Here is a 25185-nt window from a genome sequence, read left to right as displayed (position 1 = left end):
AAGGGGGGGAAGGAGGGAGAAAATTCTCAATTTCACGCTTAGCAATTCTACTGTAGAAACAGCTATCGCAGAGAGCTGAAATTTGACATAGAAAATAACCTGTACCAAATTTCTTAAGTGCTTTGAGAAAAATTACTGTAGTTTGATTAAATTATGATCATTTGAAAATTGCTCTGTATGTACAGTCCATCTTGACAGAACATTTTCTCTGCTAAACTTGTAAAGTGAAAAACTGAGAAAAAGCTGCACTGTCTATATTTACAAACAAGCAGAGTAAGTGACATACCTGTTCCTTATTCCAGGACTGCCTTTCAGGTTTGTTGGTGCACATCCACCTAGGTACACAGCCAGAGGTGATCCAGATGAGCTACCTTTCCTCCTCCTGCATCTCATGGTCTAAAGGTGTAATTCAGGTGGGCTAAGCTAACTCTTGGACCAAACCATTGGAATTTTCTATTGGAACTTTCTTAACTTTCAAGGTTGAAGACATAGCCATATACATTAACGAGTGAAGATACGAAAAAATAAAAGGAAATCTGTATCTCTCCATGAAATTTACCATAAGCATTAAATGGAAATATAATGCCCAACTCAAGCAAGGAATATTTACGGCTTAACCGAGGCAGGAGGGGTGACTTGCAGAAAGTGCTGAAGTTTGTCTTTCACTATTATCTTGGCACTTTGTGAATAGTCTTTGAAGGGTGAAAGTAAACCAACTGTAAGGTAAGTACTGAATTGATAAAATTCACTCACAAATGAATGAATACTATACATTATTGAATTTATCCTCTCTATGCACATACACATTTGTTATAAAAGAGTGTGAGGTATTCTTGCCAGGATTCTCTCAGGATCAAGGGTGACTAAGATACTGAGTATAGTTCTATTTCACCTTTATTTAAAATAATCCATTAAGCAATTATGGATTATGGTTAGTTGAATGTTTAGACATGTTTCACTACAGATATGTATTTACAAGTGATTAGGAATGGGCTACACACAGACAAGTCATTAAGCTGAAGTGTTAAATGTTCGAAAGGAAAACACCTTAACTTAAAATTGTAAATACATATTGAAGGTTTTAAAAAACCATATGTCTGAAAGCTAGGAACTCAAAGGTAACTCTACACAAAAACGCCAGAAGGCAGATATTGAAAAGTGTGGAAATGCAGAGTTTGGAATAACCTAATCACTAACTCTGTCACTGGACAGTAGAGTAGTACTAACTTCATTTTCATATACACCAATTCAGAATTACAGGAAATCTTACAATAAAAAAATTAAGGTAATCAAATCAAAATTTTGTAGCTTGGAGTCCATTCTCAGATATTTTAACAGCCTGAGCATGTCCCTTTAAAATTTTAGAACTAACATTCTGGTACTCCAGCATACCCATTCTTATTGTTGGGGTTTGTCACCTCCTACCATCATACGTATCAATGTGTACTAAACAACTAAAGAGAATTTCTTTATGCTATTATCACATTAGATGATTAAAACTAAATTTTTAAAATTAAGGTCAAGATTTAAAAAAAAAATAAGTGCCTAATAAGGGGTTAGGAGCCTAATTTTAGGTAGTCTGAGAGGCTGGGTGTTAAACGCATTTGAAAGGGGACCAAATAAGGCCTTGATTCAGGACAGCACATAAGTACATAGTTAACTTTAAGCACACACTTAAGCACCTTTCCGGGATAGAGATGCTTTCTTGAATTGAAAATCTTGGCAGCAATGTACTATTTTATTATAGCATTTAGTTACTTTATACATTTCTTTGATCTTGGATAATGAAAATACTCAAATTTCATGTCTGTATTCCATTTTTTAGTCCATTTAACATTCAGGTTCTCATGTACTTGCAAAGTTGCTACAGTGCTTGCAATCCAAACACTGCAATAAAATGTTTATTTAAAACAAGCACTTTAATGGAAACATTTCTAAAGCTTGGCTTACAAAAGCTAAGTTTTGGTCTAATATCTGAATATTCCTTTCATATCACTTTGTCTTGGCAGTTAGTTCACTTAGGCCTCATGTTGATCCTCTGCACAGAACTGAATTTCACCTTATGCAATCTATTTTGAGAATTCATGCATCTTCAGTCTTGTCAGTCCATATATGCAAGAAGGGAGAATTTATATTTAAGGTAGGGAATATAAAAGTTGAGGTAATTACATTAGCAAAGAAAAAATATTTCAAATGATATGGCATGTTCAGTGCACATAATTATGCTACATTACCTTAAATCACTATACAATTTCAAGTAACTTTTTCAACTAGTATTTGTCCCAGTATGCCTCCTTGTGGCTGGGGGAAGCACTGTGGGTGACCCCTACCTTAGTTCCCCCTATCTGGGGCATCATATGTTCTTTAAAAAGGGATCTGGGCCAGGGGGACCAAAAGAAACAAAAATTAAAAATAAGTATCTCATGGAAGGAAAATTTTTAACAAACAGTTCCAGAAGCCCTTACCTTAGGACCCCTGATTTACAAGCTCCGCAACTCAAAGTCCTCAATCAAAGTCTCTGAGCCAAGCCTGCTCAGGATAGTCTTCTGGAATCTGGGACAGAGATCACCACCCATTTACAAGCTGGATGGCTTCTAGTTCCCCCCTTTTGCTCAGCTTCCTGTTTTTGTTTAAATAGATCAATCCTAGGGCAGAGGAGGGAGCTTCCTTGATTATACTCGGGCTGTTCTGATTGTGAGCTCCTGGGCTGACCCCTACAGTGGTAGTTCATTCCTTCCTTTCCTTACCTCATCTTAGTTTCTGCTGTGCTGCTGACACAAATGGCAGTCAAGCTCCTCCACTGATTACAGGCACTTGCTAGTTGTGGTACTTCATCCCAGATGATGCCCGCACATTCAATATCCTCTGTCACTGTCTTCTACCAGTTCTTCCTTGGCCATCCGTGCTTTCTCTTTCCTCCCTCAGATATCCAATTCAGTGCTTACTTAGCATGTCTCCCATCTTCCAGACTGTGTACATGTCCCAACTACCTGAATCTTCTTTCTTTGAAGATATTTTCTTGGATGTCCTGCTCTGTCAGCTCCCTTACTCTCACATTTGTTTTGTCTTTGCATGAAATGTGCAATACCCTCCTCAGCTGTCTGAGACAGGAGTCTCCAATCTCTTTTTGTCCTCTGTCACGCACACTCCTTCTCAATACTTTAATAGCTAATTTTGATTGCCAAACACTATTGCATGTCTCTGATCCTGCTCTCAGGTACACTTTATATATTTTTTTCTCCTTTACACATTCCATCATCACCTGACTTCTTTATGCAATAGTCATACTGGCTCAAATAAATCCTTAGGAGTACTTCCTATCTTCCCCTACTCTTATCAAGGGTAGTTGATGGGAGAAGGTTGTTATAAAACTATATGCAAAAATTAGAAGAAACTGATTTTTTTTTTTAATCATTTTAATACTTTTTGAAATATGTTGGTACAGTCATAGGGATATACAATAATTGGTGTCTGAGAACTATGGAAGCGTTTCTTAGATACTGTGATTTGTCCAAATTCTCATTAGCTGCTAATTTCTCTCATTTCTGATTAGATCATAGCTTTATGGAAATTCATTCCTGTTGCTTATTACATGGACTTTTGCAACTTTTTGGAATATGCTTAAGAATGAATTTTGAAGCTAAATATATTCACAGTTAGTGGACCACAGACCAGTATTATATTTGGAAATAAAAACACATGCGTTTGTAAAGACTTTTTACAATATATACTTCATTTATATTAAAATGATTTTTCTTTAAATATAAAAATCTGAAAAGCAGTAGCTGTAATAAAAATTTCACTTTACTCCATAGCAGCAATCATGTACAGGTAGGACAGAGCACTTTTTCACAACAAATCACAGCATTATAAATAACAAGAAAATGCCAACTGAAGAAAGTAAAATAATTATGGCTTATCTGTTAATGCAAAGACTTTATAATGTAAAAGAAAATATCAGCGTATATACAGAGCTACTGTAACTAATAGGAACTAACTTCTGAAAGGCATTGATTTTAAAGGTTACTACATTTGGCATTAACAAGTCCAGCAGAGTTACTGCATGTGTATCCTCTTTAAAACCAACAGAACAGTTATATTTGTGAAAGGTGTTTTTTTTTCTGAATCAATTTTTTTTGTCTGTGAGTTGTCAATCTTGCAAGGTGTTGCATAACTCCTGAAGGTACTAATCACCATTAGCTCCTAATGATTTCACTTTGGGCTTTGGGGATGCTAAACAACTTGCAGGATCAAGCCTTTAAATATAGACAATTGTTACAATGGATTAATTTACCCCTGTCCAACTGAACAAACAAAATTTGATGTGAATTTGCATCTTTTCTGTAAAAATTAAAATAGAATATAAAAAAGTAAAAAAACAGATGCTTTTTAAAATGTTTTTAATAAAATACAGAACTTCAAAACTTGTAAGTTCTAACACTACACTTATGAAATCAAATAGAGTATGAAATCAGACATACTGTACTAGAACAAGCAAAGGGCTTTTATTCACTTGAAAACAATAGCAGTATGGAAGATCTCTTCATTGCATTACACAAACATCCCTGAGATTTTTACATAAACAAGCTATATTCTGTGTCTATTAAATATTGGAAACCTACCGTGGGATCAACGAAGGGACTTAGGTATTGCAACGCTGAGTGTCACAATCCTTACTTTTAAGCGCCTAGAAAATTACAGAACCACCACTGTGATCCACCAAGCAGTTAGGTGAGTTAGGCACCTATACGATCAGCTTGGGAGAGATAGGTGCCTCAGAGAGCAAGACACAAAAGCCAGAATGCTTGGCAGAGAGCTACCTAAGCTAGCCAGTGGGAGATACCAACTAGAGATGTCTGTGCTAAGCCCTGCCCCACCCTCTCTTCGAGATAGGCACCTAAATGCAGGTTGCAGGGAGACACCTATGTCTATGTAAATCCATTAACAGGAACCTGCTGCCTGAAGTTAGATGGCTTAGGTGCCTACGGTGTTTCTTGAGGGAGTCAGTTAGGCACCTGTCTCGCTCCACAGATAATGGTGGTGCTGGCAGGGTGGCACCCACCATATAACTTCTCAGCCAGTTAGAGCACTCACCTAGGGTGTGGGAGACCCAGGTTTAATTTCCCCCTCTGCCAGCAGGGGAGAAAGAATTTGAACAGGGGTCTCCCACAGCCCCGTGGTTAGAATGCCTTTAACCACAGGGCTATGGGATAGTCTAAGTTAAGGGTCCCTTACTCTTTCCTGTTGCACTATTGATAAATAATGAAACAGTGTTTGGAACTGGGGGACTGGACTCAGGACTTCCTAGGTGGGTGACCCTAGGTCCAGTACTTAAGATTTCAAATGGGACTTGATCTGGCAAATGAGCTCTGAGCCTGTCTACTGGATCGGGCCTTGCACATAACTTAGGTGTCTGAATGCCTGTCTTTCCCTGGTTAGTGAATCACTCTGGGGCTCAGATAGGAGTCAGGCATCTGGTCGGCTAGAACGAGGCAGCACATGGCCAAAGAAGAAACATAGGTGCCTACGGAACTTTTACTCTAAAAAACTTCAGTGTTGAGTTCAGGTGCCTACAGGGTTTGGCAAGAGCTTTTTGAATCGCAGTGGAGCCAAAACTGGGACTTAAGTGCCTAAAACAGGGGCGTAGGCACCTAAGTCTGGGGTTTAGGTGCTTATGTACTTTCATGGATCCCACCTCTATGGGTTACTGAGTGTCATACACTGCAACTTTAGATTTCTGCACTTATCCCAGCAATAATGCTGTTTAATGCTTGTAAAACTAGAATATTTTGTTTGGTTACCAAAAAAATCCCCAAACAAACAACAAATGAAACAAAACCCCTACAAAACTCACTGTACAAAGTTAAAACTCTACAAATGCAAATACATCTTTTGCACAACTTATTTTAAAATCAAGTCCAAAACAATGTACAGAAATGCAACAACAGGTACTGATTTGAAAAAAAGCACTTGGAAAATATATGGTGAAGTTACTTTTTAAAAAATGCTTTACGTGTTTCAAACATCGTGACAAAAGAAGCATAAATTATTGGTAAAATAATTTCCAGAATAGAAGGCCTGGTCCTGCACTTCTTACCCTTGGCAAAATCTCCCCGTTTTTGGTCAACATAAGACTTGCCTGGGTAAGACCTGCAGGAGTGTCCCATAGTGGCACAAAACATTCTCATACTGGAACTGGGCTGAACACTTGGTAAACATAGTTAGAATTGAGGTACTTTTTAAAAACAATCTTCCTATAAGATTTACATTATGACAGCACTATTGTGCCCTTTAATGTTTGTGAATAGCTTTCCTGTGTCTCTGATTTGCTGTTAATTTATTTAAAAATGAACATTCCACTTGACTAGAAATCTGATCTAAGAGCAAAGGTTGAGTTGTGGTGCCCCTAAAATGAGATTTGCTCAACAAAAACAAAGTTGAACAGCCACTCTAACAAGGCAAGTTAGAGTTAAATTTAGTTTACTATCTACTGTATTTTAAGAGAACAAGTAGGATCAGATGGCTTGAATTAGAAAACACCACATTCGTTGACTTATAGCTAGAGATAATGGGGATCATGCCCCAAGAAATATGCATGTAGGGGACACTCCGTACACAAGTCTTCCTTCCCTCGCAGGATAGGGGGCCTCAGTTAACCTCAACAGATTGTATACCCCTTCTATGTGGGTCTACAATGGACCAGGGAGAAGGAGCGCATGGGTTCCCCAGAAAGGGTATTTCAGCCTGGAGCTGTACTTATCTTTTCTCTACAGCTCCTTGACATATGTTAAAGGGACTGAGGCCAGAACCAATGGAAGCTCCGAGCCAAAGTACAGGGTCTCTGTGCAGGTAGCTTTGGCCTCACGCAGATCCCACAGAATTCTGAGTGTGGGGCCTGGGACAGTTTGCAGGGTGGCAAATCCTGGTTCCTAAACCTCAAACTGATGTGAAGGAATTTCTGCATGGGAAATCTCACTGATATTTCCTTCTCTCAAATCTTGGGGTTTGATCAAAGGAAGGAAATAGGAGATGGGATGGTACAATTCCATCAGCAAACAGTCCTGGTAAGATGGCTGATAGTTTTGCTGTAAACTCCTTTTGGGAGTGGAGGCAGAGGGGCATTGTGAATCTTAATACTGAATTGTGGATTTGGAGATGTTTTCTATTTTTAGTTCAACCCCCAAAGCAGAATCCTTATTTATAGATAAATTTATCATCACAAAGATAAAGTCAGAAAGACAAAAGAGCAGCATGTAATAAGGTTAATACTGTGTTTAGCATTCTCATTCTCAGAAGTGGTCCACTGAAGTCATTGCTTTGTCTGAAGCAGCTTCAATTCCACTTGCTGCCTGTATTTTCATAAAATGTTGAGAACCCAAAACTTCCGCAACAGTTACATGGGGGGAAGTAGAAAAATAGATTGTGCTGTTTTTACTTGTCCATTTCAAAATGTAACTTTTTTGGGGGGAGAGGGGTTGCTGTACAAATAGAACTAAATATTTGTTCCCTTTCCCTAAAAATATTTACAGTACATCACACAACAGCCTAACATATACCTCTGCATGTATTGCTGGCTAATAATGGACTCAAACAGGCACATTGAAAGTTGCTTGGTAAATTATCTAACCTCCTTCAATTTGTTCTACAGAGAAGCCAATTCTTCATTGACAATGAAATTATAAAACTATATTAATAAAGCCCAAGCCCTTGTGCAACACACTACACAGGATGCCAAGTCGCTATACATTCAGTGTGAAAACACTAAAAATATATTCTGTGCATCTCCATCTTGGCAAGGAAATGCATTCAGTCTTTTCATCTCCCTAAAAAGCTCACCAAAGTGGTAAGTCACTCTTTTTTTGCATTGCCAAGTAAGGCAAATACTGGTGATGCTAACTGATCACATATTAGGACACTGTTTAGAAAAATAATCCACTTTCTATTAGAGTATTTCATTGTCGTGTCCTTGTAGTAGCAAATGTATCCTGATGAAGAAAAACAGAATTCCTCACAGTTTGCAGGTTCTGATAGGATATTTGCAAACACGTTTTGCCCACAACGAAGATAGACGGATGTATGTGTATAATCCACAGCAACCCAGAGGGCAGACTTTGTTCTTTTCCAATATGTCCTTTGAACGAACTTCAGTTCTCTTATCCACCCACGTTGTCCCTTATACGATCCACTCGCACCGCAAGCTCCCTAAAGGAGGGACGCTGGCTTACGTTATTGTTCCAGCATTCTGTCATGATGGCATAAATCTGGGGAAGACATCAGAAAAGAGAGGTTACTCACCCTGTGCAATAACTATAGTTCTTCAAGATGAGTGCTCCACTTCAGGTGCACATGCCTTTGATCAGAGGTTTTCATTAGCAGTGTCCATGTAGCCCACACATGCATCCTTGTACCCTGAAATGAGGCTGTGCAGGCAAACCACCCTCAGTTCTTTCTCCACCACCAAGTATCAGAAGGAAACTTCGAAGCAGAGGGGAGAGAGGGTGGGTAAAGGCGCACCCATAGGGCCACAATCTCAAAGAACTGTAGTTAACTCTATTTTCTTCGAGTAGTGTCCCTGTGGGCGTACCTCTTCAGGTGGCTCCTGAGCAGTATCCCCAGAAGCAGGAGCAAGTTTCAGAACAGAGTCCAGCACAGAGGAAAGAACTGCATTGCCAACTGCCACATCAGCTCTAGAGGCACTAAGGTGCAGTGCCTGGAGAAGGTATGTACCAAAAACCATGTAGCAGCTCTGCAGACCTCAGATACTGGGACATTTTAAAGTAGAGCCATAGATGTAGACTATAACCTTGTCAAGTGAGCTGACACGCTAGCAGGGGGTGGAATGCTGGCATCCCTGTAACAAGCTATAATACACCCAGAAATCCATTTCATTTGTCTTTGGGTAGAAATAGCAGAGCCTTTAGAGCTATCTGCAAAGGAAGTAAACAGTCCAGGAGATTTAAGAAATGATTTAGTCCTATCTAGACAGAAAGCTAACACCCTCCTAACACCCACCCGAAATATGGAAAACAGTCTCCAGGTTGGCATTGTGTGGTATTAGAAAGAAAAGTGGTAGGTGAATGATCTGATTCCAATGAAACTCAGAAGACACTTAAGGAAGAAATATGGGGTGTGGTCAAAAGGAACCTCTGTCCTTGTAGAATACTGTGAAAGGAAGGTCTGCCATTAAGGCCCCAATCACTCTGACTCTGCGGGCAGATGTAATAGTCACTAAGATGGCTGCTTTCATGGACAAATTCAGTAAGAAGCAGGTCACCATTGGTTCAAAAGGAGATTTCATGAGACTTAAGAACCATTTTAAAGTCCCAAACTGGGGTGGGGGCTTTCACCAGTGAGAGGTCTGGGTAATCTCTTCCCATGACCCTTCCGGATGCAGGATGAGCAATCAGTGAGAACCCTTCAATAGTGGTATGAAAAGCTGTTAAGGATCTTGAGAGAACTAAGTGATAGTTCTGTTTTCTTTAGGTGCAGCAAGTATTCCAGAATAAGCGGAAGCAAGGCAGATTCGAGGACAGCATTCTAGAATTCACACAAGTGATGAAATCTCCTCCACTTCTGAAGGTAACCATTTCTGGTAAAATCTTTCCTACTTTTTGATAACATCTGCTGTACCTTCTGCAGAACAGATTGACTCTAACCCCACAAACTATCATGGAATCATGTCTAGAGGTAGAGAAAAAACGCTTACTTACTTTCTCATAATTGTTGTTCACATCCATTCCACATTTGGTATACTCGCACCACATGCACGAGCATCGGAAACTTTTCCCTTTAGCGGCTCCCAGCGGGGCCTCCCGAGTGGTGCCACTGCCGGCCCAACCCCCTCCAGTTCCTTCTTGCTGGTGACTCCGACAGAGGGGTAAGGAGGGTGGGTGGTGGAATGGACGTGAACAACACAACTTGAAGAACAACAGTTATGGGAAAGTAAGTAACCGTTTTTTCTTCTTCGAGTGCTTGTTCATGTCCATTCCACATTAGGTGAATCATAAGCTTATCTCTGGAGGAGGGTAGGAGTCACGGAACAACTGCTTGGAGGACCGCTCTGCCAACTGCCGCGTCCTCTCTGGCCTGCTGGTTGACCGCGTAGTCGGTCATGAAGGTGTGCACTGAGGACCAGGTGGCTGCTCTACAGATCTTCTGGATCGGGACCTGTGCCAGGAAAGCCGTGGAAGTCGCTTGCGCCCTGGTCGAGTGGGCCGTGACAGCCGGGGCCGGAACACCTGCGAGCTCATAGCACGCCTGGATGCAGCTTGTCATCCGAGACAAAATCCGCTGCGCCGACACTGGGAGGCCTTTCATCCTCTCAGCCACAGGCATAAATAGCTGCGCGGATTTGCGAAAGGGCTTGGTGTGCTCCAAATAGAACGCCAGCGCTCGACGCACATCCAGGGTGTGCAAGCTGCGGTGACTCGGGTCCGTATGGGGTTTCAGAAAGAACACCGGCAGACAAATGTCCTTGTTCAAATGGAATTGGGAGACCACCTTAGGGAGGAATGTGGGGTGCGGCTAGAGCTGCACCTTGTCCTTGTGAAATACTGTACACAGTGGCTCAGAGGTGAGGGCCCTCAGTTCGGCCAAGGTAATGGCAACCAGAAATGCCATCTTCCAGGAAAGGTGCAGGAGGGAACAGGAAGCGAGGGGCTCGAAAGGAGGTCCCATGAGTTTAGAGAGGACCAGGTTAAGGTTCCATGGAGGGACTGGTGGGCGGGAGTACGGGAACACACTCTCCAACCCTTTAAGGAACCATCCCACCATTGGGTAGGAAAATACGGAGCCCCCCGAGAACCCCGGATGGAAGGCGGAGATGGCTGCCAGGTGCACTCTCTGAGTGAGGACGGGGCTAGCCCTTGCTGCTTGAGGTGCAGGAGATACTCCAAGATGGCCTGCACTGGGGCCTGGCACGGCCGCATCTGTCAGGGTTCACACCTACACAAGAACCTTTTCCACTTGGCCATATAGGCCGCCCTGGTAGAGGGCTTTCTACTGCCAAGCAGAATCTGCTGCACTGGAAGGGAGTACTGGCTCCCCAGGGCATTTAGCCACAGAGCCTCCATGCCGTCAAGTGCAGTGACTGTAGGTCAGGGTGGAAAAGCCGCCCACCGTCCTGTGTAATGAGGTCCCGGCATAGGGGTAGGACTACTGGGGCCTCCACCAAGAGCTCTAGGAGCGATGTGTACCAGTGCTGGCAGGCCCAGGCTGGGGCCATAAGGATCACTGTTGCCCTGTCCCTGCGCACCTTGAGTAGGACCTTGTGCACCAAGGGAGCAGGGGGAAGCCACGGACGGTAAGAAAGAACTGGAGGGGGTCAGGCCGGCGGGGGTATATATGCACAACGCAGTGGCGCCACTCAGGGGCCCCGCTGGGAACCTCTAAGGGAAAAAGTTTCTGATGCTTGTGCATGCAGCGCATGCACGCACACCTAAAGTGGAATGGACGTGAACAAGCACTCGAAGAAGAATACAGTCGACCAGTGTCCTGGGAGAGGAGATGAGGAGTGACTGGAAGATTTATCACTGGGCGAAGAGCAAGGCGAAAAGAGATAAGGAAACCAACCCTGCCTCAACCATATCAGGGCTATTACAATAACTCTGGTCTTGTCCTATCTGATTTTGTTCACTACTTTGGGAGCCAGAGATGTCAGGGGAAACACATAAAACAGCTTTTTCGTCCAAGTGAGGAGGAAGGCATCACCCAAGAAATTGAGACCTAAACCCCTCCTTGTACAGAACAGATGGCATTTTTTGTTCACAGTTGTGGTGAAGAAGTCGACTTCTGGAAATCCCCCAAACTGAAAAATGCTGACAAGAACCTGGGAATCAGACTCCCATTCGTAGTCTTGGGAAAAAATCTGCTGAGAGCATTGGCTGTAACATTTTGTCTACCCGGGAGATATACTGCTGAAGTTTTTATGCAATGGTTTATGCACCAGTTGCATAACCTTATTGCTTCAGCACAGAGGGATGGGATCTCTCTCCTCCCTGTCAACCGATATAGAACGTGAAGGCCACATTGTCGGTCATGATTCTATAGACCTATGTCTGATGAGAGGCAGAAAATTAAGGCAAGCATTTCTGACCACTCTGAGCTTCAACAGGTTGATATGGAGGGTGGATTCTTGGGATGACCAGCTGCCCGGTACTGTTAGAGCATCAAGGTATGCCATCCCTCCCACCCCATCCTAAAAGAGAAGCATCTGTAGTTACAGTTACCCTTGGTTTCAGTTGGAGAAAGGGGACTCCTGCCCCGACATAGTGATGAACCTTTTCCCACCAGTACAGGGAGCATTAGACCTGTTGAAGAACTGACACCTTTTTGTCTAGGCTGTGTCTGTTTGATGACTAATCAATGTGACCTAGAAATGGGAAGACAGTTTCTGACTAAATGTGGAGGCTCCCTTGAATAATTCTGACATAGTTTGATAGTGCCATGAATCTTCCAGGGGAAGGAAGGCCCTGAATTCCAAGTAATTCAGGAATGCTTCTATAAATTGTATGTTCTGAATGGGAGTCAGTGTGGATTTTCCCATATTCAATTAAAGACTCAAGTTCAAGAACAGAGAAAGTGCTTTCCATGTGGCAGACAACACTTCGTGGTATGGCTGACCCTTGAGCAACCAATCGTAGGGGTACAGAAATACCAGGATCACCTGACAATGCAGATAGGCAGCCACCACCGACAGAACCTTTGAAAACACTCTTGGAGCCCAGGAGGGACCAAATGGGAGTACCTGGTATTGAAATTGATCTTGGCCTATGACAGAATAAAGGAACCTTCTGTGGGACGGGTTTATTGCTGTATGGAAGTATGCGTCTTGAAGGCTGAGAGCTGTATGGAAGTATGCGTCTTGAAGGCTGAGAGCTGTATGGAAGTATGCATTTTGAAGGCTGAGAGCCAAAAAAACAATCCCCTGAATCTAGCAAAGGAATGATAGATGCCAGAGTCACCTTCTGGAACTTTTGAGACCTCATAAATTTGTTTATAAGTCCTAGATCTAAGATTGATCTCCATCCTCCATTTTTCTTTGGCATGCAGAAGAATCTCAAGTTGAAGCCCCATCTCCTGTGCTGAGCAGGGACCGACTATCAATCCTAAATGAAAAAGGGAGTTTATTTCCTATCTTAGTAAGAACTTGTGAGAAGGGTCCTTGAAGAGGGACAGGGAAGGAGAACAAGGCGGAGGGAGGGAGGTAAAATGGATGGTGTAGCCCAATGATATTATTTCCAGCAACCATTTGTCCGAGGTGATACACTCCCATGCTTGTCAGAAATGGGAGAGTTGTTTCCCAAAATGGAGGGGGGTGGGCTAATTGTTACAGCTGACAGGATAAAGAGAGGAGAGAGTCCAAATCCAGGACCACCTGGTTAAAACTGACACTTCAGAGATGAAGCCTGCTCCAGTCAGTTACAAGATCTTTTTCTCTTGATCCTATGTCTTTTTTTAGGAGAGTCCATCCGGCTTTTAAAACAAGAGAATTGCAATGGGCAGGATTTTGGCTGTGTGCAAGCTACTTAATTTTCTTTTGTTCGCAGGAGCTTAATGCATCCCTGGAGTCTTTAAGAGTATTCAGTGACTCATTGGTATTCTCCGCAAACAACTTCAGACCATCAAATGGGAGATCCTTTACCACATTCTGGACTTCTCTGGGGAAACCAGGGGAAACTACTTTAGCCAGGATGCCCTGTGCATCACCACTCTGTAGAGATGGAATTGGCCTCAGTAACTGCACCATCAAGAGCTGCCTGAAGAGACGTCCTTGCCAGTAACTGTATCAGCAATGGTAGCCTGAAATTGTTCCCTTTGGTCTGGAGGAAAGTATTGAATAAAGGAGCAAAATTTTGCATAATTTGTAAAGTTGTATTTGGCCATCAGTGACTGGTAATTTGCAATGTGGAATTGTAGGGTTGCGGATGAATAAAATTTTCTCCCCAGAAGGTCCAGAAGCTCCTGGTCTCTGTCATATAGGGTAGATTATAATGTTGTTGTTTTCCCCCTTTGTTCACCCCATCAACCTCCAGAGAGTTGGGTAGAGATTGAAAAAATAGGAACTCAAGAATCCTTGATGGGAACATAATACTTTTTACTGGCTCTCTTATGCATGGGTTTTACTGTAGTGGGGGTTTGCCAAATAGTTTTCAGAGATTCCACCAGTGCCTTGTTGATAGGAAGGGCAACTCTGGATGGCATTGCAGAATGAAGAATATCCAATCACTTGTGTTGGGATTCTCTGACCTCCTCAAGAGGTATTTGTAGGGAGTCTGTCACCTAATTAACGAGGACCTGAAACTGCCAAAAATCGTCAGCCAGAGATGGAGGAGGAGGCATTACTGCCTCATCTGGTGAAGATGATGAAGTGGTACTCTGAGGGGTTGCTTCTTTATCCACCCTAGTCTCTTGATCCGTGTTCTTATTCCTTTTGCTGGGGAGGAGAAAGTTGATGCAAGAGAGTTGGGGCCCTGGAGAACTACAGGCAATAAGCTGTCCAGGGATCCCAATATGACCATTGAGGACCGTGTGCGTGAGGAGATGAAATCCAGGGCTGCTCCCACCAGGAGTTATGAGGTCCCCCATCTCTTTGAGAAAGGTATGGGTATATAGGAGAACCTGAACTGAGGTCGATGACACTGAAGGGAGGTCTCCATCATCGTCCTCTTCTTCTAAAGGGGGAGCTCTGACCGAAAAGGGAGGTGACAGTTCCAGGGACATATAAGGGCTGGAAACAGAGAGGTTCTCAGAACTGGGAGATACTCAGTAGTACCTGCTAGCAATGGAGACTCTGGTTCAGCAGTCACCGATAAATCCTTCAGACACTTAAAATCTTGCGGCACCGAGTGGCGTTGCAGCGCTGAGTGGAGCTGCGGCACCAATGTATCGGTGAGCTTGTCTCTGCAGGACTGTACTGCTGGTTCTGAGCACTTCACAGGCGGTGCTCATGTAGATGGAGGCTTAGTCTCATATGGTACCAAAGAGCTCAATAAGAACAGTGGAGAGGGATTAAGTCCAATGGTACTGAGCTTCTATGTTTGCTTTGACAATCTCCACTAGATGTACTGGAGCCTTCTTGGAGCCATGTTTACTCTTAGAACTGTAAGATTTTCCCGCCTTGCTGGTGCTGGAGGCTCTATGGTACCGAGCCTTGAGGACGAACTCTTTGAGGGTGATGACCTGGTTGGAAAGCAAGGTCTTTTTGAGGTGGTACCTTAAGAAGGGATTTAGAACTCCTCTTCTTAGGACCTTTAGAGGTGGTCTCTGAGGCTTTCCCCTTTCTAGGATAGTGTTACGTCAAGATCACTAGGGGCACCAGAGACCCTTGGAGAGTGATGTACAGGGGAGTTCTCTGACCTGGCTCCAAATAGGTGAAAGGAGCATTCCATCATTAAGATGGGCTTGATTTCCCTGTTCTTCTGTGCCTCAGACTTGAGGGCTAAATAGCAGTGACACTTCTGTGGGACGTGTAATTCTCCCAGACAGCAAACGTACTTAGCAGGTCCACTGCTGACAGGGATAGCCTCTCTACATGTGAGGCAACATTTAAACCTCAATGAGCTGGACACGCCCCTCACAGGGAGGATTTCTCCAGAGGAAATAAAACAATATTTCAATGACTAGTAATTAACTACTACTACTAAAAAAAAAACAACAACCCTAACTGAACTAAACTAAGTAGAATGAACTCAGCAACCAGCTGAGACACTCACAATACTTAAGCTCCATCTCAGACAGAGATGTTTGAGAAGGAATTGAGGATGGTTTGCCTATGCAGCCTGATATAGCTTCGGTATGGGGCACAAGGATACCAGCAGCGCATGTGTGAGCCAAACTGACACTGCTAATGACAATCTCCGATCAAAGATTCATGGGATACATATGCACCTGAAGCGGAGCACCTAGAGGGATACCACTCAAAGAAGAATTAGTATTACATACATAGAAACTTCAACTAGTTGAAAGCTTATGCTCAAATAAATTTGTTAGTCTCTAGGTGCCACAAGTACTCCTGTTCTTTTTGCAAATACAGACTAACACGGCTGCTACTCTGAAACTAGTTTTAAATACTTTGAGCTGGTCTGTCAGTGTAATAGCTGCTGGAAGGGGATCTGAGTTAGTCTTTTGCTTCTGAGCAATAAAGGATCACAGTGCTGCAGAGACTGAATGCTCAGCTCATTTCTCACTCATCACTTTCTTTGATTCACATTAGCTGAAGCAGTGAGTGATGGCATCTAGCTTTGCTCTACCAGAGGGGTGGTTATAATAGCAGGGATTTGAGTTTGTGGGAAAAAGGTTGGGTATATCCTTGAAGCAGTGAAGACCCTGTACCCATTTCTAAAAGGAGTTTAATATTTTTAGAAACATTCCTTTTTTTTCTTTTTTTAAAAAAGGTGCCAAATTTATTTTACAAGACTGACCAAAACCAGTCTTACAAATATAGTATTTCTGGATTATGCCCTGTCTCAGCGCTATAAAACTTTAAACATTCTGTTCTGTTCATAAAGACACACTGGAACTCACTTATAGTTAATTTAATGAGTCTGAAATGTCTCAGTGCATCTCAATATGCAAACTGCTACTCTAGTTCTAGTGAACCGCTACATAGAATGAATTTGTTCTATGGAAAAAATGAATTTGATCTAAGAAGTTTCCATTGCACATATACAACCACCTCCACATATTTGGTGGTGACATCCACAGGATAACTTGCAGAGCACCTTTGACTTTCTCACCTGTACTTTGCCCATGAATCCAGTTTCACCAGGACTATTTCTAGTATCCAAGCCTCTTACCAAATGCCAGCTCTAAAAACAAACAAACCAACTAACCCAAACACTACCCACCAGAAAAGTGTTTCTTATTCTCTTCAAAATGAGAAACACAAAATGAGAAATTAACTCAAAAATTACACTGGTCTGAGGCCCACAAAATAAGCTTTGGGTCAGGGAAAGGTTTATGACCTAATAGCCTGTGATCCATCGGGGGCTAAATGGGAGAGATTCAGTTTCTGACTGTGAAAAAGCACTTGCATCTTGCTTTGATGGGTTATATGATATCTGACATTGAAATGCTGACATTATTTTTGAGAAGTTGGAGAAAATTCTAAACATATAATGAGTTTTTTTTTTCTTCTTCTTTCCTTGAGGCCTGAACAGTTTGAGTTGTGATAACCTGGCTTAAGAAGTGGAAGGTTACAAAAATAGAAGCAGTTAAAATAACTAGAATATTTCTAAGACATCTGGCAAAATATATGATGAGTTTGTGTGCTCAGATAAGGGGTTTGCATGCAAAAACTTGTTATACACACAAAAATACAAGCACAAATTCAGAAGCCACTTCTGAACATTTATTTTTAATGTGTGTATAAATCCAACACAATTACAATACAAGGCTCAATCCTACTAAGAATTATGCACATTCTTAACTTTACGTACATGAACAGAGTTCCACTGACTACTCCCCCATGGGACTACTTATGTATTTAGAGTTAAGAAGGTACATAAATATTTGCAGAATTAGGCCCTAACGAGCATGTATATTCCTAAGTTTGCTGTGGGAAGAGAAATAATCAGACAAAACACAAGCTTTTTTTTTTTAAAATCCGGAAATTAAATGCAAAATAACTGTTTAATAATAAGGTTGTATAGTTAAAGTCACAAGAGTCACAAAATGCCAAGTTTAATGATACTGATGAAATCTTAACTAGGATACTAATAATATGTAGTATTATCTAGTCCTATTTTTCAGGTTACAATAAATAGTTTAATGTGTTACCATTTATGATCACTAGAACGTCTGCATTTCTTGACTTTGAGATTTAAATTTTTCAGTTTGACTGTTGCATTAATAGTTTTTCCCTTTATTATTACAAGATGCCAGCCAGATGCATTAATAGACTGAACTGTTAGTCTCCCGAGCCTTATTAAATTTGCAATTCTGAACTCAAGTCTGCTGGTACACCTATTGTGATAGATCACAGGTAACTGATCCAGAGATATTCAGCAACATTTTTACATCTAGGTTATTGATGGATTGCCATACTAAGAAGCAGGACTGAATGTTTGATAATTACTTGATCTTATAACTACCATAAAATAGTGGCACAATGTTCTACTACAATGGTTGTGTTTGACTATGCATTCTGAGTAACTGATGTTGCTTCAATAATCCATGCATCACAGAACACAGAGCTTATATTTACTATATATTCTCCCTGGCTGATCCAATGTTAAGACAAAAAAAGTTAATTGTAATACCTCATCAGGACATCCATCTGGTCTTGGCAGCCGTCCATTGTTCTTTAAAAGCTCTATCAAATGGAATACAATCATCTGCCCTTGTTTATCATTACCAATCATGCGCATGAATTCCTGAAACACAAAGCCAACTTTTAGTCATGTAAAAACGAATTATACTTTGTACCACTCTGAAGTGATTTTTTTTTTTTAAATCTATGACCAATAGAGTTCAGGATACTAAGAAGGAAATATTTAAATACATCAGGAACAAGTAAAATCATTGCAATGGACTAAGTCTGAAACTAGATAAGGGTAGTAATTATGATGCAGATAAGGCAGAAATATTCAATAAATATTTCTGTTCTGTATTCAGAAAGAACCAGGATGATGTCTTCATATCTTAAAGTGACAATGAAATACTTTTTATTCCATCAGTAACTAGGGATGATATTAAACAGCAACTATTTAAAGTTAAACATTTTTAAATTTAAAGACAGTGTGCAGCCAAGAGTTTTGGCTGAGGATCTCTCTGAAACATTAATGTTACATTTTAACCAATATTGGAACTACCAGAGAAGTTCCAGAGGACTGGAAGATGGTTAATATCAGGCTAATATTTAAATAAGGTAAAACAGGATGACTAAGGTCATTATAGGCTAGTTAGCTTGTCATCAACCCCAAGCAAAATCATGGAAAGGCTGGTATGGAACACAATCAGTAAAGAATTTAAAGGATAGTAGCATAATGAATGCCAATCAACATGGTTTTGCGGAAAATAGGTCTCGTCAAACACACCTAACAGTTTTTTGATGAAATCACGTGGTTGTTAAAGGTAAATGTGTTGACATAACAGACAAACTTCTGTAAGGCATCTGGCTTAGTTGCGCATGATGTTCTGACAAAAATTTAGCACTACACAATCAACATAGCCTAAGTAAATGGATTAAAAGCTGGTTAACTGATAGACTGCAAAAATTAATTGTAAATGGGGAACTAATCCAAGGGGGGGGGAGTTTTTGGTGGGCTCCTATATGGATCTGTGCTCAGCCCACTGCTATTTAATCTCTTTATTGATGATTGAAAGAAAATATAAAATTATTGCTGGTAAAATCTGTAGATGACATCTGTAGATAGGGACAGTTATACATCCAACCTGGATTGCTTGGTAAGGTGGACTCATGTGAACACCATATATTTTAACACAACCAAACATAAGGTCATGTGACCATCTAGAAACAAAGAATACAGGTCATATTTATAAGATGAGGTACTGTATCATGGAAAGCAGTGACTCTGAAAAAGACTCAAGGGGTCATGATAGGCAACCAATGGAACATGAGCTCCCAGTGTAATGCTGTAGCTAAAAAGGGTCTTAGAAATAGTTGCAAACAGCATTAAGATGTGTCAGTCATACTTGAGGTTTTAGTATGGGAAAGTCTGACATTTGAGTATTTCAAAACTGTTTCATAAAGTTATGAACCCTTGTATGGCTATGGCTTTTACAGATGTCAGATAAATTTTTACCCCTAATTAACATTTTATGCCTTGGTACTAGTGGTTTTCAGTATCTTTCATCCTATAACTGCATGCTGTGCTACGAAAATCCAATTCTCAGCATAAAAGGAACAGTAAATAACTATAGATTTAGATCCATGTAAGATCAAGAGAGAAGGCACTCCAGAAACTGTAACTATGCACTGACCGCTGGAGGGCTTTTGTTTTTTTCAATATATGTGAAGAGTTCATACAGGACCACTCCAAAGCTCCACACGTCAGAGGCCACAGAAAACTTGCTCTCGGTCAGCGATTCTGGAGCATACCTGTATCAAAAAGTCATGGGAATCCGCAGCAAAGTTAATATGGAAGGAAAAAAGGGACATTATTCTGCACTTTTCTTATTTTTAGGATTAAGGCATCTTAATTTGATAAACCTAAAACATGTCATAAGTAGATTTTCTTATTACATGTTTACAGACATTAATACCTCTGCATTTTATTACATTACCATCACTTGAATCTATACTTTATTTTACTTTTTAAAAAAAATATTTAAATCTTCCTGATTTCTGTTTCTACAGCAGTGTACTCAGAACGGTTTATCATAACTGCCTTACTTATACAATATGATGAACAATACAAAAAACCCTCTCGTGTGAAGAGCCTGACCCAAAGCCCATTCAAGTCAATGAGTGTCTTTCCATCAACAACATTGTGCTTCGGCTCATGCCAACTGACTGTGTTCTCATATAAGCCCTCCTGTCCCGGTACTCAAGAATCTAATATCTATGTATGTTGAACACTATATTCTCAACTCTCTTCTTTAGAGTATAACATTTCTAGAGTAGTTAAAGCTGACAAGTACTGCTCATGTACATAGCTGCTCCAGAGTACAAGTAAATTAAGCTCTTTCACAAACACACATCTATTTTAGGATTTCCTACGGTCCCCAGCTCCATAGTATTGTAATGTTTACACAGAGTCTTCTCTTTTCCCTTCCCTAGTTAAAAGGAGACTCTGCTTCTAGATTTTTTTTTAAGCATCTGATTATTACAGAAAAGTATTATCAAAGAGGAGGATTTTGCGGTGTGTCCTAAAGACTCTGGATGACTTGGACCTACTCTGGAAACTCTTCCCTCACCTGAACTTTACCTTCTACTCTCACCATCCAGGGAGAGAAACTGCTGAATGTGGTCAGAAGACATGGACCTTGGTATGCAAGAGGCTGTCTAAGATATCAGGCAGGCAGATCAACCTTCAGGTACCTCAAAGGCTAAAAACTTTAAAGCCATGTGAGAACTTCTATCTGGTTATATACAAAAAGTGCAAATCCAGGAGGGAGAGTCCACTGAGACAAGCTACTTTGGAGAACACTTCACATTTCTTTAAACTTCTCAACCTTTCAGCACCTTTGCTGATCAATACTAGAGAATTTAAAAAAAAAAAAAAAAACAGCTAGAATACACAGATAATTATGCAAAAAGAAAAGGAGTACTTGTGGCACCTTAGAGACTAACAAATTTATTAGAGCATAAGCTTTCGTGAGCTTATGCTCTAATAAATTTGTTAGTCTCTAAGGTGCCACAAGTACTCCTTTTCTTTTTGCGAATACAGACTAACACGGCTGCTACTCTGAAACAGATAATTATTAATTTCATGAGAGCAGCTTGAATATATCCACATTTACAGATTTCTACACAGTAACTAAAATCCTGTACGTGACTTTTTATGCTGAGCCACAGCTATGGATTTTGGCTTTTAGACTCCACAATAAGCAAAAATATTAGCATCTTGCAGTGCAATTAAATCCAGCTCTCTGCACTACAAATACCCAGCCTTGTTTCATGATTCAAATGGAAACTCACCAAAATATAGGGCTTTCTCCAGGCTCTTTTACTTTGTAGTATTCTTTGTCTTGTGGCAGGACTTTTGTCAGTCCAAAGTCCCCAATTTTAACTCTGTTCTCATTCTCCACTAAGATGTTTCTTGTTGCTAGATCCCGGTGAATGTATCTTTTTGTGCCCAGATACTCCATGCCCTAAGTGTAAAGATAATACACAAATTAAATAATTGTTATTAAAACTCAACAGAGATAAAGGGCCAAATTTAGCACTGGCATAAGTGGCCGTAATTTCATCAACTTAAATGCAATACTATTTGTCTATGGCAGTGGTGAATTTGGTTCAGAAAGTTTAAACCAAATACAGGAATAATAGGAACCTTTTTTGTCTGAATGCCTATCTTTTTTGGAGAGATCTTCTTAATGCTTCAAGGTGCAGTAAACTTCCTTAGCCGAGGGGAGCTGGATTGGACCCTCCTCTGAACCCATCAACTTTACTCCTAGCTTACTGAGAAGGGCAACTCCTGTATCTCCCTCTCCGGGGCCAAACATGCTGTGCTGGCAGACCTGCGGCCATTAGCCCAGGGAGAATGAAAGCCAGGCTATGTTTCTTGCATGATAACATGAAGTGCCAACCTTGCCAGCCCTGTTTGACTGCCAATCTTGGCTCTGCTTCCCCTTCTCTCCTTTTCTTGCTCTACCTAGCTCTATTTCATCATCCTTTTTGATCCCTACAACCTGTGTGATCTTCCTCACGTCCCCACCAGCACTCACCATCACAAACATTCACTCTCATACTCTGAGTAGGGACAACCTATGACCAGCGCTGCGTTGAAGACCACCTCATTTCTGCTGTTTCTGCTCCCCAGATGTCAAACATCCTACAGGAGCAAACAGTTTGGCTATGGTGACTATTCCTTTTGTCACGGCTGAAATAGGAGAGGGGGGAACATAGGCATAGTTTGGAGGGAGGATGGGTGAGCATTGCCCCTCCACCCCAACTGCAAGCCTCAGACACACGCATAATTTGCCCCTCCACGCATGGCCCCATTGGCCTGACTAAAAATGCCCCCCCCCGCCCTCAAATATAGACGTCAAACTATGCCTATGGGAGGGGAACCAACGATAGTCTTTTATGGTAACTAAAAGAGAAAATCCTATTTGGGCAGCTGTACACCTGGTGGGAAGGAGTCGACACAGCCCAGAGTGGTTTAGAAGCTGACCAATTCCAATGTATAACAGTTTGGAAACATTAAGCAAGCCACCTGTTCAATGACTCCACATGAATGCTTTCCTTTCCTTCAATGCATCTAAAAACCAGCAAGCGCTGTTCAACGAAATTTTGGCTGCTGACCAAACTTTTTGGCATAAAATTTTACCTTGCCATTGGAGGGGCCTCTCTGTCTGTGGCACATAATACTCCTGTGGGCTGCAATACTTTTGTCTAACCTTGGTTGTTGGGTGTAATATGCGGGTGCTGAGTGGTGCTGGAGGTGTGTGATCTGCAGGAAGTCAGACTAGATGATCTGGTGGTCCGTTCTGGCCTTAACAGTAGGACTCTAAAAAACTAAACTTATGGTGCGAGAGGAATAAAGTTTTGAGGATGAGCACCTCAGAGGTAGCAGGTCCAGGGCCAGATTTACACCTTATGTGCCCCAGACTTCTGTCAATCTTTTTGAACAGATTTTTCCTCATTTTCTTTATACCACTAGATGGCACCATTGTGTGTCGGTACTTTATTTGCTGCTAGGCAGAAGGATGGCCTGATGCCCTCAGATGCAAGCTCTTAATGCCTCTCTGTGGATGGCACATTAACAATGTTAGAGCAGCACTTTTGCCCTAAAAATCCATATATGCCCCTTCCATGACATGTCTAGTTTCCATCACAAGACCTGACATAGCTCTCAAATCCAGGCTTCTTCCATGGCTGTCCTGATTCCTCAGTCAGGCCACTGGACTGGGAAACTGGTATTGTTTCAGAATACCACTTTGTAGCTATTTCCCTGTTTCAGACACTGTAAATGGAAATGCTATCCTCCTCTACCTCTAAGCCTTTGGCTGAAAACAACCCCATGGTTTATAATTTATAAAATGCACAAGAGATTGATTTATTTGAAATAGGGCTGTCATAGCGGCCTATTATTTATTTGCCATGTAACACCACATGGTATATATTTGTCCAGCCATATGTCCCTTTTATTTCCATTAATTTTAATGGGAGTCATACATATATTGAGAGGAAAGTATGGGCGGCAGTATATTACTCTGCCAAACGGAACGTGAATCCAATGTCTTCACTATCTTTTAGCTTCCCTCAAGACAGAAAGTGTCTAGAAAAAAAAAAATGTCATTGGTGACAAGATCCAGCATTATATAAATCCATTGAAATTTCAGCAGGAAATAAACAGAAAAGGACAAGGAGTTGTAGTTTTGAAAACTCCAGACCAACATTTACAAAAAATGAAATAACTCCTTGGATCTCTTAATGGAATACACTTTTAGACCAAAGAACAGCTGCATAAATAAAAACAGCAGGTACAAAATCTCACCCCAGAACAGTAACTTTGCCTACAGTGATTAGCTCCAATCTTTTTCCTAATTAGAAGTCAGAGTCGGTAAAGTAAGATTTCTGCAGCGTCTATCTCAACAACATGTTGCAGTCAGAGCCAGCTTCTGCATTCTGGCCAGGGCTTCAAAATAATTTTTGTCACCACTCCCCACCCCTGAAACATCCACAACCATCATACCCATGAGCCAAAGGGCTGCCTTTCAGAGCTGAGGAGGGTTAGAGAGAATTCTCAGATATATTCCAAAATTTAACTCATTTTACATAAAAAGCATATGTGTGGGTGATTCTATAGGTCCCACCAGCTTCCTGCTGCAGAAGTGGAGCCTGGACTCCAAGTGCTTGTTCTTTTCAACCTAATAATTGGCTTATATCAGCTATATTTGCAAAGTTCTCTCTGCAAGAGAACTGGCTAGAAGTTTAATTAAAAAAAAAAAAAAAGCAAAGATTCTCCTTTACATTTCTAGTTGCCCCCAAATCCAAGGGGCTCATAGCTGGGCTTTGTAGAGCCCGAAAGGCCAGTTTTGACTGCAATGCTACTGTGTACATCATTTGTTGCTTGCTCAATCTGGGCTCTTGAAGAGTTTAAATTAAATTTAAGTATAAAGGAAAAATATTCAGACTTCAAAAAATGACAAATGGTTCCAAAGCTAGTTCAGGAGACAGCAAAAGTGTATTAAGAACTTCCCAAAGCAGGATCCAGAGGACGGAAACTTACCCAGGGCCAGTCCCCTCCCTATTCCGGTACCTTGCAGCACTTTGCAGAACTGCACACAGATTCCTGCACTTTGCCACCACACAACAAGCTCCTGCTGCACTAACTGGCACCTATAGAAGCATCCTCATTAGTTACAAGAAGAGCTGCCTCTGGGAGTCCTGATTTTCATAGCAGAGGACTTGCAAAGTGTCAGCTACAAGCCATGGGGCTTAGGAAATAATGGGATGGAGAAAAGGGAGGGACAGAAGAGATGGCAGGGGAGCAAAGAAACATGGCTTAAAATATTGATAGAGAAAAGATCAGAAAAGGGGGAGGAATTTAC

The 25185-nt window shown here is 41.3% G+C and overlaps 1 protein-coding gene across 3 annotated transcripts in view; it reads right to left on the bottom strand.

The window, feature by feature from the left end:
- Positions 1 to 4383: 4383 nt before the first annotated feature.
- Positions 4384 to 25185, bottom strand: part of JAK2 (Janus kinase 2) — a 160557-nt gene continuing 139755 nt past the window's right edge. For all 3 annotated transcript variants that reach the window (XM_038401856.2, XM_043515095.1, XM_043515094.1), the window contains exons 21-24: positions 21605 to 21777; positions 19945 to 20062; positions 18261 to 18374; positions 4384 to 8261 (exon numbers count right to left, since the gene is read on the bottom strand). In XM_038401856.2, coding sequence (XP_038257784.1) covers positions 8154 to 8261; positions 18261 to 18374; positions 19945 to 20062; positions 21605 to 21777 — 513 coding nt within the window. In that variant the 3' untranslated portion in view covers positions 4384 to 8153. The remainder of the gene's footprint in view (positions 8262 to 18260; positions 18375 to 19944; positions 20063 to 21604; positions 21778 to 25185) is intronic.

Source organism: Dermochelys coriacea, chromosome 5 (genome assembly GCF_009764565.3).
Source record: "Dermochelys coriacea isolate rDerCor1 chromosome 5, rDerCor1.pri.v4, whole genome shotgun sequence".
In the NCBI taxonomy this organism is placed as follows: domain Eukaryota; kingdom Metazoa; phylum Chordata; order Testudines; family Dermochelyidae; genus Dermochelys; species Dermochelys coriacea.
The sequence above is the reverse complement of the archived record's forward strand: the minus strand, read 5'-3'. Positions and strand labels throughout refer to the sequence as shown.